This window comes from Manduca sexta, chromosome 7 (genome assembly GCF_014839805.1).
Source record: "Manduca sexta isolate Smith_Timp_Sample1 chromosome 7, JHU_Msex_v1.0, whole genome shotgun sequence".
NCBI classification, from domain to species: domain Eukaryota; kingdom Metazoa; phylum Arthropoda; class Insecta; order Lepidoptera; family Sphingidae; genus Manduca; species Manduca sexta.
This window is the reverse complement of record NC_051121.1, coordinates 11,852,913-11,870,255: the sequence shown is the minus strand read 5'-3', so window position 1 is coordinate 11,870,255 and position 17,343 is coordinate 11,852,913. Positions and strand designations below refer to the sequence as shown.

At 43.3% G+C, this 17,343-nt stretch overlaps 2 protein-coding genes across 2 annotated transcripts; one reads left to right on the top strand and one right to left on the bottom strand.

Annotated features, from left to right (window-relative positions):
* Positions 1–232: 232 nt before the first annotated feature.
* LOC115453424 (apoptosis-inducing factor 1, mitochondrial) lies at positions 233–7,631 on the bottom strand. Its single transcript, XM_037447737.1, has 13 exons — positions 7,362–7,631; positions 6,883–6,920; positions 6,147–6,305; positions 5,745–5,796; positions 5,314–5,468; positions 4,216–4,355; positions 3,649–3,890; positions 3,192–3,377; positions 2,833–2,964; positions 2,112–2,296; positions 1,454–1,645; positions 830–1,165; positions 233–515 (listed from the first exon to the last, which is right to left on the bottom strand). Exons 1-13 carry the CDS (start codon positions 7,447–7,449, stop codon positions 444–446), a joined length of 1,977 nt encoding a protein of 658 aa, XP_037303634.1. The 5' UTR covers positions 7,450–7,631; the 3' UTR covers positions 233–443.
* A 259-nt stretch (positions 7,632–7,890) lies between these two features.
* Positions 7,891–16,742, top strand: LOC115453427 (hamartin). Its single transcript, XM_037447600.1, is given in 5 exon segments — positions 7,891–8,097; positions 9,499–9,964; positions 10,153–11,301; positions 11,570–12,067; positions 12,069–16,742. Coding segments are annotated over 4 exon segments (2,559 nt in total). The 5' UTR covers positions 7,891–8,097; positions 9,499–9,508; the 3' UTR covers positions 12,525–16,742.
* Positions 16,743–17,343: the final 601 nt, after the last annotated feature.

Genomic DNA, 17,343 nt, shown 5'->3' with positions numbered 1-17,343 from the left:
TAATAATAACTCTCTTTATTCTTTTTATTGCGGTTCGTTTCGCCCTCGTCGCCAAATGTTATATCTTGCATGTAATTAATTAATACAGCTATTTTGAATCACGGTTTTTATTGTCTTTATTGACAGACGTCTAAGAAAATATATTATATAAATTACCATAGAGTTCTAATGCATTATTATAACAATATCAATGTGTAGTTTATGGATAATTTAATTTAAATAATACAAAAAATGGATTCAACAAGTTTATTGTGTTCATAAAATTTCATAAATTAGTAATACCTTATAAAAATTATAATCGGGTGGTAAAGTTAATAACAAAACATATTGTTAACACTTTTATTCAACTAAATATAATAATTAAATATTTACAACAGCAAGAAATGCACTTTGTCATTTGTACGTCACTGTCCACCCCACTAAGAGAGTGGTGTGATCTTACATCATTCGTCCTCGTGTAGTGAGAACAGTTTTGCTACCTCGAACAAGTCCTCAAACTCACCTTGCGCTATCACCTGTAGAAGAAAAAATAAGAATGTTAAAATTAAAAATGTATCTTTGTGAGTCTTTTTGAAGAGTTTATATACCCTCAATCCGACTTTGTGATGAATTAGATTCAAATTGGGAAATTTTGTTAGATGAAACCGCCGGCTACTATAACACTGTCATATTTGTACCACGGTACAATTAACGCCATTCTGAATGGGCTTGCTCGAAGTTAGGCACCTATTATTTAAGCAAGCATATCACATTAGTGTTTCATGGTGGACTGCTCGTGACCAACTTCTAAGCCGTCATAACTTAAATAGGTTTACATAAGACAACATACCTGTCTAGCTATATGCATCCTATTGAACAAGTTCCATAACAGAACTCCAACTACCCTCTTCTCGCGGAGGTAGAACACAACACCGCGCTCATACCGACGGCTGGCAGCATCGCTGTCTTCTGGCAACACCACCGTCCCGGTTTTGGCGACTGTTGTGTCAGGCTCGGAGGACCGTTTATCCTGCTCGAAGGACCCCTTTTCTTCCGAGGTGTGCGTCAGGTCGCCAGCAGTGATGGCGTTATCTGCCGCGGTGGTGACTGCAGCTGTCGCGTCGGTCACCGCATCAGCGCAAAAGACACCTACTGTCTGTAAACTCGAGTCGATTATGCCTATTGCCTGAAAGGTAATAAAAATAAATATTAGTTTTACGCTTCAAATATTATTGTTGTTGAATATTTTTAAAGCACGTAAAGCCGTTGGTCTTGCGCCTGATCTCTGTCTGGTCATGTCGGATTGCTGTTTCACCAAACTATGAGAGTGAAGGAGACGAAAATGCACCTGTATTTTGTGGTGGTTTCTTGACTTTTGTTGTAAATTTTTTTATTTCTATAAATTCGTCTTGTTTTGTATCTACTAATTGCCCGATAAGTAAGCCAAATACAAAGAAAAGAACAAATGTGTGACCTCGTATCCGAGCTGCGGCCCGAGGTCGCTCCAGAACATGGGCTGGTGCGTGTAGGGCGCGGCGCGGCCGAGCATGTTGTCTCCGGCGCGGCGGCCCGACGCCACGGCGTGGTCGTGGTGCGTGACGCGGCGCCGCCCCAGCGCCGAGTGGAAGCACGCCGCGTCGCCCGCCGCCCACACGTCCGTGCGCGCCTGCGCAACACCGGCACACGGTCAGTATACTAATGACGGACGGTGGATTACTGGTAGGTCTCATATGTGAGTCCGCCTGGGTAGGTACCACTGCAATGTTCTTTCTGCCGCCAATTAGCAGTATGGAGTCACTGTTGTATTCTGGAGTCACTGTTGTATGCAGGCTTGAAGGAAATTGTGGCCAGTGTAACTACTGGACATAATAAGACTTAATATGTCATGTTTTAGGAAGGCGAGCGCAGTGAAATACCAAACAATATTATAGAATTCAAGGTGTTGCGTGGTGTTTCTTCCGTTTGTGGGCGGCCGTATTTTTTACCATCAGGCGAATGATAAGCTCGTCTTCTTTATTTTATACATATTTTTTTATTCAAAGCAATAAAAAAAAATGTATAAAATAAAGGAAGTATGACATTCACATAAAACCTGGCAATAACAAACAAATAAAATAAATATCAGAACTAACCTGCAACTCCGCGTTGACCACGTACCCGCCGAGTTCCGGATGCACCTCCAACTCGGACGCGTCCGCCAGACTGGTGTCGAACTCGCTGCCCACACACTCCACCACGATGTCCGCGTCCACCGTCCCGCCGCTGGCGAGGCGCATGCGCACCTTGTTGTCCTCCATCTCGCCTTCAACTATGTCCGCTGGAGAAGTTACGAGATTAAAATGATGTTGGTTTTTATATAGTTCACGAAGACAAATTTACGATCTGACGATACTTGGAGGTAAATGGTCACCTTCACTCATGGAAATGCTAACCACACCGACACTCTTACCGCCTTTTAATTTGATAAATATTATTCAGCAATAATTATAAACTCAATACTTATCACACTAATTAAAATGTGTGAACCAAAAACTTATATTGTTTGTGATATAATTCATACCACTGTTTATAAAACAGCTACAGATTGAAAATTTTATTTATTTATTTACTTCAGGTAACAAAGGACCCATAACGAAATTTACATCAGCAATACAATATTAACACATTTTTTTTCTTTTTTTTTCAAGCGACTGCAATGTCGATTTGTCATCTATACCTTGGCAGTATTTTAGTCATTAAGAAAAAATAATGACTCAAACTCTAATCTATCCAATCCCTATAATAAAGAATACCAAAGCTAATAAACCAGTGATCTTATATACAATACAAATGCTAATTAGTCAGTATAGTTACCATTAGGCATGAGAGTGACGCCGGCGTCTTGCAGCCTCCCGGCCGCGTCCGCCGCGAGGTAGGGCGGCAGCACCGACTGCAGCGGCGCCGCCTCCCTGTACAATTGCACCACCGACTTGTCGCTGTCGCGGACTGTACAACATGTTACATTCATTAGCTGTCAAGTTCATTGAAGAGGCGGCCACAAGTGCAATAATTCAAATTTACGTTTTTATTTCTTGATGTACAGAATATAGAGACGAAATATTTAAAAATATTTTTGTTATTTAAAAAAGGTATTGCAGATACCTATTATTCAAAAATAAAAATAAATTAGTTTTATTGATTTTTACTCGTTATTAATGATTATACTGCCTCACATTTGTTCGCGAGCGAGGCGCTGAGCTCGGTGGCGAGCAGGCCGCCGCCCACCACGGCCACGCGCCGCACGCGCTCCGCCTGCAGCGCGCGCGCCAGCTCCACCGCGTCGCGCACCCCGCGCACGCGCCGCGCCGCGCCGCACGCACGCGCCGCGCCCAGCGCCGCCACCGTGCCCGCGCCCACGCCTGCACACACACATATTACACAGCTCGCAACCAACCTACAGTCTGGTGCATAAGCATCGATTACTAAACCCTAAGCCGAATATCAAAAACATTTTGAATAACAATGACGCCACTAAATGCATCCCATTTCATAAATCAAAAATAAAAATTAATTTAATATAAAAACCACATTTCATTAGTTAAATTTAATTCAGTGATTACATGATCAAATCTACTGACCGCACCCCTTCCCTTAAAATGTATAAATAACTCCGCTCAGTTCCAAACTCACCGGTGGCTATGAGGCATTTGTCATAGGTGATAGTGACAGTTCCGGCGGCTGACTGCAGCGTGGCCTCGTGCCGCAGCGCGTCTACCTTGGTGACGGTCCAGCCGCGCGCCACGGCCGCGCCGCCCACGCGCCGCACCGCCGCCGCCCTCTCGCCCTCGGCGTCACCCTCGCCCTGCTCAGTCACGGGGTCACGGCCCAACTCCTCCACCGGTGTGTAGAACGCATTAGGCTCGTATGATACACTGTAAAATAAAACATAATAAAAATTAACACCAGTTCAATGAAAAATTAACCTGTTATTTAATATATTTCATTGCATGTAATACAATACTCTACAAAAAGTTATTATTATTCACTAAACCCATGACATACGTTTTTTGGTATGATATGGACTTCCAAAACAAGCAGGTACTAAATAGCGTGGAAATAGTAATCCCAGCAACCATACAAAATCAACTCCTACTACGACGATTTTTATGGGAAAATAGTATCCTCCCTTGTCACGTCGCTTATACTGATTAATATATACCAAACAAGCTGAAACTGACATCATCATACAGGACATACCTCCTAGTGCGTCCATTCCATTGTCTGAATGTGAGCGCGTCGAGGTCTGTGGCGTTGTGCAGGTCCGGCTCGCGCCACAGCTCCTTGCTCAAAGGTGGCCTCATGTACGGCAGCTGCATCTCCGAGCCCACTATCAACACCTGAAGTACAACAGTACAGAATATATATACAGTTACTATATATACATAGATTTAAAGGGAATTTTATTATTATGTTCCCTAAAACTGGCTCACCTACACCTGCGAATAATTACATTATAGTCATCGATATATTTGTACTACATACATAGTAAATAATATGTATCGTACTAGAATAGACGACAATAACTAGTACATTCGCGTTAAGGAAATAGTAAGTCATTGTTATCCATCAGCCTACAGACGCTCTGCGAGTAATATCTATGGGTTGCCTCACTACTTATGTAACTAATATAATAATAATAATATCAGCCCTGTATTATATACTGTCCCACTGTTGGGCACTGGACTCCTCTACTACTGAGAAGGATTAGGCATTAGTCCACCACGCTGGCCTAGTGCGGGTATGTACACTTCACACACCCTTAAAAATTCCTAATAGAGAATTTCTCAGGTATGCAAGTTTCCTCACGATGTTTTCCTTCACTGTTGAAGCAAGCGATACTTCACAAAGAATACACACATATTTATTTTTTTTACTTTAATTAACATTACTATTGAATTTTACTTGTGACTTATTAGTTATCACAACTGATTGGTTTCCGAATTATCAGACAAGATATAAAATAAATTCCTTATTCATAGACGTTTTTTATCCAAGGACGGAGCATTGCTGTGATATCAAGTCTGTTTCTCAGTGCTGACGGCATGGCAGCCTTCGCAGTACGTAGACACAGGACCATTGTGATTGGATAATATTGAGATACAACTTGAATCTAGTTGGCTGTCAAATAATCAAAGCTGAACAAAGAGCAAGCCGTCAAATAAACAAAGCTGAGAAACAGACTTGTTATTACAGCAATGCTCCGTCCTTAGATAAATAACGTCTATGAATAAGGGGACATATCTGCATCCAAATGTTCAATTATATAAATTAGAAAACAAAGGATATTTATCAAACCTGTGAGTCAGGCTTGTTGCTGCGTATAGCGCGCATCGCCGCGAAGGATGCGGTGCCGGCGCCCACCAGCAGGAACTGCACGTGCCGCGGCATGGCGTCCACGGAATTGGGAATGGGCAGCTCCTTATCCTTGCTGCTGTCTTTAGCTGGCACATCTGGAAAATAACACCCTGGTTTGAACAGGCTGGCATACTTATTTCAACTAGTGAGGCTTGATCTCCCACCAATCAATACTCTATGTGAATGCCACTCATATCATCAGGTACAGTGGAACTACATTTCGCTACGGTCTTGTACAAAAAATAATCTATTGCTTGGTGTCATCAAAATGCGTGCAACTGTCGATCCAGTCTAATAAGAGTTCCAGAAGCAGTTGTTTTCCATTTTTTTAACAAAATATTCTTTCAAATTACAAATTATTTTAATTATACCTGATGGTGTAGGTTTCTTTTCTTCTTCGCTGATTTTACGGTAGAAATATATCTGGAAGAAATTATTAGGTTATTAAACTATAAGTTAGGAAGTATAAAACTTCATAACTTCATAACTGTTAGTTACACAGATTATCTCAATCCTTCAAAGATAAATATATTATATCTCATGAACCTACAGTTCACCAAAGGAATTTCTATCTGATTATGAAATAAGTGTAAACTGCAAGCCTATAGCTATATATTTAACTTAAACCCAATGACAGATACACCAGGTAATAAAAAGTCATAAAATTATTGCTCATCATGTGGATTGTACCCAGGGGCACACTGAACTTTTAAACTAAAGATGCAATTTGCGATGTTTTATATGAACGTTTAAATACAAAGTTAAACACTAACGCCGCCTATGGATGCTGTGATGGCGAGCGCGGTGGCTGCCACCGTCCACGCCTGGCGCGGCGGTGGGGGCGGCGGGGTCGGCGGGGGAGGCTGCGGCGACGCGGGACACTCCGCCGCAGCTTGTCTGCTGTCACCACGGCTATCAGACGTGAGTACTGTCTGTGGGCATTTATAGAACATCATTTGAATTTACTGCAGGATTGTAAGATTCATGTAAATTGTTGTACTTGTAACATGGCTTAGGCTATAAGACTAGGTAGCCAGAACATTATCATGGTATTCTTGTTATTCTTATGTTCCCAACATACATAAGGTGATTTTTTTACTTACAGTTCTGTATCTCCATACTTTCCTTGGATGCTTGCAATTTTAACAAGTAATTATTTATGGAAGTTAATTCTCATTATAACATAAAAAGGCGAAATTGTCTTTAATTACCTACATAGTATTTTTCACCGATACATAAAAAAAATATTAGCTATAACAATTCCATATTTATGTGAACAATTTAATGTTTATAAGTTTGGGAGTAACATTTGAACACTGAATAGATTACTAAGTTAATATTGGCAGATGTTAAATGTAAGATACATAAAAAAAAGTTTTCAATCACACATCTTATTATAGACTCCTTTTTGTCATTAAAAGCCTACTGTGCGATAGGCATTCGAGATTTTATACAGAATCATGAGCAAAAAAATTTAATAAGAACACCAAACTCAAGAACAGTATATACCTGATTTGATGATGCATTTGTGGCGAATGTGCTTTTACCTGAAATAAAACATAAAAATACATTTATTCAGTTTACATAATATTATAAGCTGGGTTGGAATTAAATTAATACTACATGGAACTAAGATACTCAAAATTAAAAGACCTTTCAAGATCAAAATCCTTTAAGTGTGGACTATAATTGTTTGTTTGTTATACCAAGACTACAGAAAGATATCTCTCAGATATTACAATACAAGTGTAATTTGTTCTAGTTCAGTGTAGTAATAACTTCTCCTGTTTTCTACAGGTATTATAATGCAACACCATTTAGAAATGGAGAAAGCCGGAAAACTTTCAATCAAAGGCAGATAATAAAGTTGCATCATATTATACAATTTTATGATTATATCCTAGTTCTATAGGATTGACCATGTTATAAATAACTGCCTTTATTGTTTGCAAAATAAAAACATAAAATTAAAAGATAATAAAACTCACGGAATATTTTGTAAATGTCCCTCCTGGCTGGTGAGAGCAGTAAGAGCGCTTGGCTCTCAGTACATATCACAGAAACTGCCCTCAACATGCTTCACTATGAGTACACAACAAGCATAGGAATTTAAACAATACTTTTTTTGGAATGAGCTGGTTTGCATTCGCTCTAGTCTATAATTTTATTTTCATACATCTTATCGCGTTTATTTGAAACGAGAAAATTCCGTCCGCAAAATCAAAGTAAGGTTAGAATATTTGACAATCTCGTACTGATGTTGCCAGTAACACCAGCTTCTTTTTAATAAGACTTCGGGTAGATCTTCATAAATAATAATATTTATGCTTGCGGGTATCTCTTAAAGTAAGTACATATAATAGCTACTTATAAATCTGCTACTATTACCATTACGTGTAATTAAAATTGTGTAATTTAAAAATAAGGAAACCTTTACTAAGATTTATTAGAATAATAATTTTTCCTTCGCCTTTCTAAATAAAAAAATACACAATGTCAGCTGTTGGTGTCAAATGCTTGTCAATGTCATTTATTGTCAGTGAATCGCCGAACCGAAGTGTGAAAATTACTTTTTGCTATCCTATTGTAAATTAGAATCTATCTTGCGTTAATTTTATTTGCCAAACGATCCAATCGTGACTTTGTGAGCGGAGTAGAGCTGAAAGAAATCAAAATTCCTCCTGCTGCGGTGACCCAAGGGACATCTCTCCGAAGTGCTGACTGGTATTATATTTTGATAATTATATTGTCTATGTTTGATGTTATTCGCGTCGGGCTGCGAGGCAATGTGTGCGCCGCCGTGTGAGCGACGCGATAGGTCCGTGGAGTACAAATACGCTTACTAATGTGGCATGCGAGAGTAGAAAATAAAAAAACGATAGGTAGGTAATTTCCGCCGGCATTCTTGCATCATGCACGAACATTACACAAAGGCAGTTGATTTATTGGACGTCAGTGTTGAATACTTAAACATTGAAGCACACAGCAGGGTTAAATCTATATGCAATATTGTGCTTTAATCTTGTAGGAATACCAGAGACCTGCAATACTGAAGGGAGGATTCCATTCAGGATAATAAATATACAAACACGTATCAACATACGCACAAACATTTCTTAACATATCCAATATGTTTTTACCCTTGGGATATAACATGCAAGTTGTATAATTGTTTATTTTTATTATACAATGACTGACAACAAAGTTCACAGCAACACATACATGGAAGAAAACTATATAACAAAATTTACAATCAAGGCATATTACAACCATATGTGATCTATAGTTTACTTCACAACATTTTATACAATACTTTATTCAATGAATTTTAGATAAAAATTTAATAGATCTCCAATATTTTATTTAAGCAAATTGATGTTGTATTGTAATACAAGCATATAACTATTATTAAAAGAACTCTATGTAAATACATATGGTGTCACTTTTCAATGATTACCTTTTTATTTGAATAGTGTAATACTACTATGAGTTAGTCTTTGTTTAAAAGGAAAATACTATTTGCTTACTTTTGTTTTCTTTATCTTAATATAATATTGTGTGGATAATGTTCAATTTATTGGAGTGACATGGATTCCAGTGATATTATTTTGTAAGTTCTGATCAGTATTGTGCTGGATGTGGGTTTATTCTTTATGATTAGGCAAAAAACTGGCTAGTCTCAGGGTATAGTTATATGAAGCAGATGGAGAATGTAAAGATTTTTTATAAGTTTTAATAATAACTGTGCAGGTACAAAATAGCATGTCAGATTGTAGATATTTAACATCACTTAAATATTCCATTATCTATCCAGTAATCCAATAGATAATAAAGGTCATTGTCATTAATATTGTATTAACAAGTCATGGAAAAACATAAAATGTTAAAAGAAATGAAATAGAAAGTTGTGTATAAGGTTGTTCCAAACAACTAGGTATTTGTATGATTTTTTTAATCAAAGAACTGAAAATAAAATTCTGTTTGATTTTGGTTATGTATGGAAACTGGGTCAATCTATCGAGGCTTATTAATGTTGTTACATCCATAAATTTATAATAAATCAAAATAAACTGATATTTCATAGCCTAGGAAACTATAAATATAAAGTGATGTGATTTATTGTAGGCATTCGGAGATGTTGGCGGCGTGCGAGGTGGGCGAAGTGTTCGCGCTGCTGGAGGGCGGCGCGGCGGGGGCTCGTGACGCGGCCGAGGCGCTCTGCGCGCTGTACGCCGCCGTGCGCGAGCCCTGGCTCACGCGCGCCCTGCTGCTCTACCACGCGCGCACCGGCTCCGCGCGCGCCCTGGAGCTGCTCGCCCGCGCGCCCGAGGCGCACGCGCGCCACCTGCTGGACGCGCTGCAGGACCAGCTGCGCGCCGACCGCGGCGCCCGCCACCACGCCTTCGCCGCGCTCGCGCCGCTCGTGGCGCGCCGCCCGCCCTGGCTGCACCGCCTGCCCACGCACCCGCTGGCGCGCGACCTGCTGCGCGCCGCGCGCATGGAGCGCGAGACGCTGCCGCTGCTGCACGCGCTGCTCGCGCTCGCGGCCCTCGTGCCCGCCGCACCCTCCCTCGTGGTCACGCATCCGCACGTACGTGGACTTCACTTATCGATATTGACTATGGATGTCGAGTACTCACTCGGTAATATATTATTCTGTAATCTGTAAGAAAGGCCAAAGATGATAACTTTCAGTATTGAATAATTATCCAATTTAGAGATAATATAATCAAAATCATATGCCTGTAATAAATAAAATATTGTAAAACCCTCTCTCAGGACCTGGCGGATGCGTTGATCCGACCGGCGTTACTGGAACCGCCGCCGCCGCCGTCTGCGCGTGCGCACTTGCACCTGGCGCAGCTGGCGTTGTTCCGTGCGCTGTACGCCACACACCCGTGCACGCTGGCTGAGGCGCTACGGGCACATGGCGCCGATTACAACGGCCCACGTGAGGCCTGGGAGCGCGCCGTCGCTTCGCTCGCCTCCTCCGTGCGCCTGCACCCGGCGCTGCTCGTCGGCTCGCGGCTGCGCGAGGCCGACCCCAACCGATGGGCTCGCCTCGAGATCCATGACGTGGTGGCGGAGACACGCCGCTTGTCGCTGCCGATGCGCGACGACCCCGCTCCGTCCCCGCAGCCGGCGCCGCCGCCCGCCCCCCCCGCGCAGTCGCCGGCGCCGGGCTCGGGCGCGCACGCCGCACGCGCCGCCTCCGCGCTGCGTCCCGGCGCCGAGCCGTGGTTCCCGCTGGTAGACCGCTGTGGTGCTGATTCGGCACCCCCGACTCCTCTGCCGGCCGATGCGGATGCGGCCGAGCCACCCGAAGCTGCCGTAGAAGCGACCCCGGAGAACACGCCGGCGCGAGAGACCCGCGCTCAGTTTAGATTTCCTGCCGACTCCGGCGCAGTCCGCGCAATCGGGCGCCGTTCCCGCGGCACGTCGCCGCCGCGAAAGGAGACGTCCCCAGCCGGGGACGCGTACACGGCGCGGCTGGCGCGAGTGGCGCTGGAGCGTCGCGCGGCGGACTCGCCGGTGCCGTTTGCGGGGGCGCCGCCCGCCGCCGGGGTGGCGCGGCCCGAGCCCAGCCGCCCCACCGGGCCCGACAGCGAGCCGCTCAACGTGGAAGACCGCGAGGTGCTGGAGCTGACGCGGCTGTCGGCGGCGCCGGACGACTGGCCCGAGACGGAAGGCTACGGGCGCGAGCGCGCGTCCATCCCCGACCCGCGGCGCCACTCGCCGCCGTCGCGTCGCTCGCGCGCGTCGTCGTCGGGCCGCGCGCCGCCGCCGCGCCGCCCCGCGTCCTGCGAGCGCGCCGGCTCCACGCGCCGCTCCGAAGTCGCCGTGCAGACCGTCGACACTTGGCCGGAGCCCTACGAGTTCATCATCTCTGACTTTTACCGAGCATTCCCGGAGGAGACTGCCCGACAGGTGTTGTTTCATCGTGCTACTATCTATTATCATACTTCTGTACTCATATAATTTTGTAAATACTAAAGTAACTCTGTGTATCTGTTGTGATTTCACTATTGAATAATTGAATCGATATTGATGAAATTTGATATGTTTGAGCCTCTGGGAAGGTTACATTTTATTATGGATAAATATATAACGGGACTTTTATTCTGGAAAATATTTTCATGCGGGCGAATATATTTTATAATTGTTTTATTTTACTTAATTTGTTTGCATTGTGCAGGGCGAGACGGGATCTGATCGGCTGGACACGTACCTCGCGGATTTGTACGCGGGCCGCACCGGCAGCGCCGGAACCGGCGTGAGTGAGATGGCTGAGCAGGTGGCGCTACTGCACGCGCAGCTCATGTACGAGCGCTGGCGACGCGAGGCGCACGCCGAGCGCAACCGCCGCCTGCTCGGCCGCTGTCGGCAGGTGCGCGCGCTCGAGCTGCGCACCCACGCGCTGCAGGACCGCGTGCTGGCGCTCACCCGCGAGCGAGACGAGCTGCGCACGCGCCTCACGCGCGAGCCCGCGCCCGCCCTTGCCCCCCGCCGCGCCCCCGCCGCCGAACCACACGACGCGCTGGCCGCCGAGCGGGCTGCCCGGCTGCGTGCCGAGGCCGCGCTGCACGAGGCCGAGGCAGCGCGGGCCCTGGACGCCGCCGAGCTGCAGCGGCAGCGCGCCGACTCGTTCGAGGCGGCGCGGCACGTCGAGGCACTGGCGCGCGCCGCGTTGGTTCTCCGAGCGCCGCGCCGAGCACGTGCGCCGGCTGCGGCGGGAGCTGCTCGTGCTGGGCGAGCGGGAGGCGCGGCTGGCGGAGGCGGCGCGCACGGCGGCGGCGCCCGCCCCGCGTCCCGGTATCGACGAGCGCGCTTTGCGAGCCGCCTGCGCCCGCGCCGAGGCCAGCGCGGAGGCTGCCACAGCGCGCGCAGATGCGGCGGCGGCGCGTGCGCACGAGTTGGAGACGGCGCTAGCTGCCCGCGACGCCACCGTGGCGGAGCTGAAGCGTGCCACACGGGCCGCGGCCGAGGAGAGCGCGGCTAAGCTGCGCGCGCTGCACGACAAGTACTCGGCGCTGCTGCGCGTGGTGCGCGCCACGGAGGCGCGGCGGCTGGAGTGGTTGGCGGCGGCGGCCCCGGCGGCGGCGGCGGGGGCGGGGGCGGCGCGCGGGGAGGAGACGCCGGCGCGCAGCTAATTCGTCGTGTGCGGCCGCGTCGCCGGGTAAGACGCGCGACTCCCGCGCCGGCGACGTCGCTCCCGCTGTCATGACGTCACTACGATATATTCATGTCGGCTGTCCTCTTTCCTTGAAGACTCCACCCTCGTAAATATCGTAATTATTTTTCGAGTGAAGTGTTCGTGATTCGTTCGACCTCGTTTAATTTCGGTGGCAGAGTACGAGTGCTCGTTATTGGACGCGTCGAGATCAAGTGTGACTATTGGTAGATAGTGCTTTTAAAAAATAAAATGAAGTGTTTATTTGCAACAAAATGAATATTTTCGTGTTATATGTAAGAATGTTATTCGTATATTATATTCTAAATGTAACAGTACACCTAGATGTTTCCCACAAAATATAGTGCTAACACAACATGTAGGCCGTATATTTTACATGATTATGCTCTAGATGGTATTTAAATTATTTACTTAATGACTTGCTATTTCTTGATTCGTTCATTGAAAATATAAATCGTCATTGTTAAAAAGATGTTCATTTAATGTCATATTGAAATAAAATGAGTATTCATAAGATACAGGTTACTGGAAACAACTTTAAACAGTGCTTTTCTATACAAATCATATAGATTGGCTAAGTCGCCAGGACGTCCGGTCTTCAGCGATCAGTTCGCTAGCCTGATGATTCGTAGCTTGTGTCGGAATGCCAGACTAAGCTCCTTTAGTATTGTAGTCATTGACACACTGGTGCCGCTAAGATTAGTTTAAGGGAGGTGCATCAACGCCTATGGTGTGTACTACATAATACCGTAAATTATTTTTTTCAAATTCAAATCGCGCTGGCTTGTGAAAATTTTCTATAATAAAAACCCTCTGTGTTCGATAGTTCTCATTGTTGCAGATTTATTCAGTGCCTTTTTTTGTAATTATTTCTAGGCGGGGGGGGGTGCACGTGCACCTACTTGCACCCCCCTCCCGGCGCTCATGTTGACACAAATTCAGACCAAAACAGAAACATGAGTAATCTATCCAAAAAAAATATAGTCGATGTCAGACCTATTCACATACAATACGATTTATTGTATTGATATCTTATTTGTGGTAAGCGACAAATACGATGCGACAAGGTATATTATTACAATGAATGAATGAATGACGCACCATATTCAGCTGGTGCATTGCATTGTGCATGTAGTTAAGATTAGGGATTTAGAGAGCATTAAAAGTCTAAAATCATGAGTTGCTTGGATCCATGCCAGATTTGACAATGGTGTTGCCGCCTAAATATTTGAATAGTCACTAAACAACACGAGTTGCATCTCTGCCTATCTTCCAATGACTAAGTGTAAGCTAATATTACATTGATAATATTAAAATAAATTTATTTCCACCATTCTCCTTACATAGCATGCGCTGTGTTTTCAAAAAATATTTTGGAATGGTTCTTTCCGCAAATCGTATGGATTTGTCGTTTACCTTCGACAAGACTGTCTAAGAGTAAGCCCTATGCGAACGGATTTTAGAGCTTACGTTTTCATAGTTCAGTATGTTCAGCGTTTTAAAGTAATATGCAAAAATACAACCCTTGGATTAAAAAAAAAGGTTTATATTGTGTTTGACTGTTAAAACTGAGTACATTTGTAATAAACTGTACTCCATTTCAGTGTAGGTGTGTCAAGCCAGAATTGAAATAATTAACGAAACGGAAATCACTAGATCGTGGATAAATAGAGATTTAAATAGTTTATCAGTACGTTTTGTGACATCAAATATGATTATTTTAGTAACTAGCGATTTTGAATAAAGTGAACAAATGAACTTATATTAAAGCGTAAACACTACCTTGGGACGGGCCAGAAATGTAAACAAATATGGTAAATATTCCTTTTTATATGTTCCATAGGGAACCGACTAAGGTCACCGACCAAGTTGCGAAGTCATAACTAATTTCATTATAAATTACATCCAAATTTTGTCAGTGGTGGTAGATAATCGTTCCAAAAACTTATTTTTATATGACGTGTCAAGCTTACTATTCCATTTAAGGCAATGGCAATGTATAATACCATATATTATATACATTTATCATGGCCATCGTTCATCGGGTATGTCAGTTGAAGAAGATCACTTTGAGAAATTATATGACGCTTTTAGTCAAAAATCCTTCAATGTCTTAAGACCAAGATATACAACCAATGTGTACTGCCCATGCTCACTACAAGGCCGAAATATGACACCTCACCATAACACATTTGTACAAGATCAGAGTAGCACAGCGGGCTATGGATCGGGCCATGCTAGGTGTCCACTTGGTAGGTCGTGTGCCAAACGTGGAAATTCGGCGTCGGACCAAAGTCGTACCCCCTTATTCAAAAATGTTTTTTATCTAAGGACGGAGCATTGCTTTGATAACAAGTCTGTTTCTCAGTGCTGATGGCATGGCAGCCTTCGCAGTGCGTAGACATAGGGCCGTTGTGTTTGGATAATATTGAAATACCACTTGAAACTGGTTGGCTGTCAGATAAACAAAGCTGAGAAACAGACTTGTGATCACAGCAATGCTCTGTCCTTCGATAAAAATCGTCTATGAATAAGGGGGGTAGACGTCAGCACATGCATCGCCAAACTGGAGTAAAAATGGGCGAGACACTTAGCTAGATGGTATGACGGCAGGTAGATAAAGGCAACCACCGAATGGTGCCGAGGAAGGTGCTGAAGAGGCAAACCACCAGCCCGATGGACATAAGACCTGGCCTGCTATGTCGGGAAGCAGTAGCTAAGACTCGCACAAAACGGAGAAGAGTGGCGTGACAAAGAGGAGGCCTATACTCAGCAGTGCGTGGGTACGGGCAGATTAGATAGATATATAGACATACCAACATTTTACATAGTTATGGCAGAGTCTTTATTACACATCAAATGAGGCAGTTGATACTATAACGGCCTAACTCATATTTCTGGGCTTTACAACCTGTCTGAAAAAAAAATGAAATCTACCGCCTTGACCCATCTCCGACTAATGCCTAGTTGAAAATAGATTTCATCTCAGTATTTGATGGTTAAGATAGTTTTGCGATTACCTCAAACTTTAAAATTTAACCAAACGATACAATTGTTAGAAATTATAATGTATTTGTTTAAATTTCGCGTGCAAGGCTGGTGTTTATACTTTACCTAACTGCTTTTATTTTAATAATATAGTGGCAGTACTGTACAGTTATATTTCGAGGCATTTTTGGATATTGTAAATAATCGTGTACTAAGCCCAGCGTAACGCTTACGCCTGAGTAGCTGATTAGGTGTTATATGGCTTATTGTACATACTATATGCATTTAGGGTAATTGTATTGGATGGCGGGGCACGGATTTTAACAACTAATAGCCTGTTTATTTATAGTGAGATTTATTTTCAAGATACTGAAGTATTTCGCTGCCTTAATTTAAATAAACCCATCCATCTATTTGAAAGTTATATGACTTTATTGCGCTGTTTATTTTGGTTCTAAAAGTGACTATTATACGTTGCCAATAATATTACGTTGATCCACGTGAGTTACACTACGGGACTCACTAATGGGAGTTTGGACATCTGTTTTGGGCTCCTATGATAGCAACTAACGTGGTGTAGGTACCTATTCCAAGATCGATACATACCAATATCGTAGTGCAAGGTCGCAAGATGAAACCAATAAAATAAATTGACTTACAAACAACCTTGCGAAACGTAATGTAAATAAATAGGTTCTTTTTACGCAATTTTTTTTTTCATTATTATTTTTATAAGATTTAAAAAATTGTTTTTTGTCCTTTGTTTTGAAAATACTGGTTGAACAAAATGGCAGTTATTAAGTCAAATTTAAATCCATTGAAATTATAATACAGTCACTTCATTCATGGGTGGTGAACCAAAATAGATGCATTTTTTGTCTTCTATATCTCGTGCATTTATTTCAAGTTGCACAATATATTTATTTTTGTCTTATACATCTCGTTTCAAGTTGCATAAACAAATGGTTGCAAAATTTCCGTGTGCCGCCATCTTGAGACGCCTTTAATAATGTCATAGATGTAATATTGTTTGTATAATACGTAAAGCACGCTCGTGTTGAGTTTATCACAAAATATGTAAAATATCCGGTACGGTTGTATATTCATATGAATTACGGTTATTTTCGCTTCCAGTGTTTCATATATTTTTAAATAATGTTAAGTGTTATAATAAAATATATACAGCAAATTGTTGTGTTCAATATCCTCAATATTGTACTCGATTGTATACTATCATACAACTTTAAAGAGCACTCCCTTGAAATCCAGACTGAAGTATCATTCCCTATGCTTGATTTTATAAATTATTCTATATGAACATCAACAGTATGCAAGAGAAATTCTATTGTGAAAATTGGTGCAAAAGCAGTAAATCATATTTCAAGTATTGTAATGCGTAGGCGTGGGGTCTTAGTGGATATTGCTTCATTTCTTTTGCACGCACGCACGTAATTTCCAATGACGTCATGTGCGCGTATTGGGCGTCTTTTCTCGTTTTTTTCACACTTACCCCTTCTACCGACATTCAAAGACTTATAACTTGTTGATTTGGATGAATCACAACCAATTGGGATTGGAACTTGTTTTTTTAACGAATTTTAATAACTCTCTCGGTGTTAGGTTTATATATCATTAATATTTGGTATAAGTAACAGCGAGTCAAATACGCCATTCTGGCGCCCATCGCAAGTAAGCCAAAGACAGTAATCATTTTAATTGGATTACAGTCTACTCCGATCGTAGCCTGCAAAAAATAATACAGTACATGACAGCTGCAAGTTCAATGCGAG

Excerpts from the sequence above, each read along its gene's own strand:
- LOC115453424 (XM_037447737.1), bottom strand. The coding sequence starts at position 7,449 with ATGTTGAGGGCAGTTTCTGTGATATGTACTGAGAGCCAAGCGCTCTTA. Across the intron at positions 5,797-6,146 it reads TCACAGCATCCATAGGCGGC|ATATATTTCTACCGTAAAAT; the intron begins GTTAGTGTTTAA and ends AATTTCTTCCAG. Across the intron at positions 4,356-5,313 it reads GCAACAAGCCTGACTCACAG|GTGTTGATAGTGGGCTCGGA; the intron begins GTTTGATAAATA and ends GTTGTACTTCAG.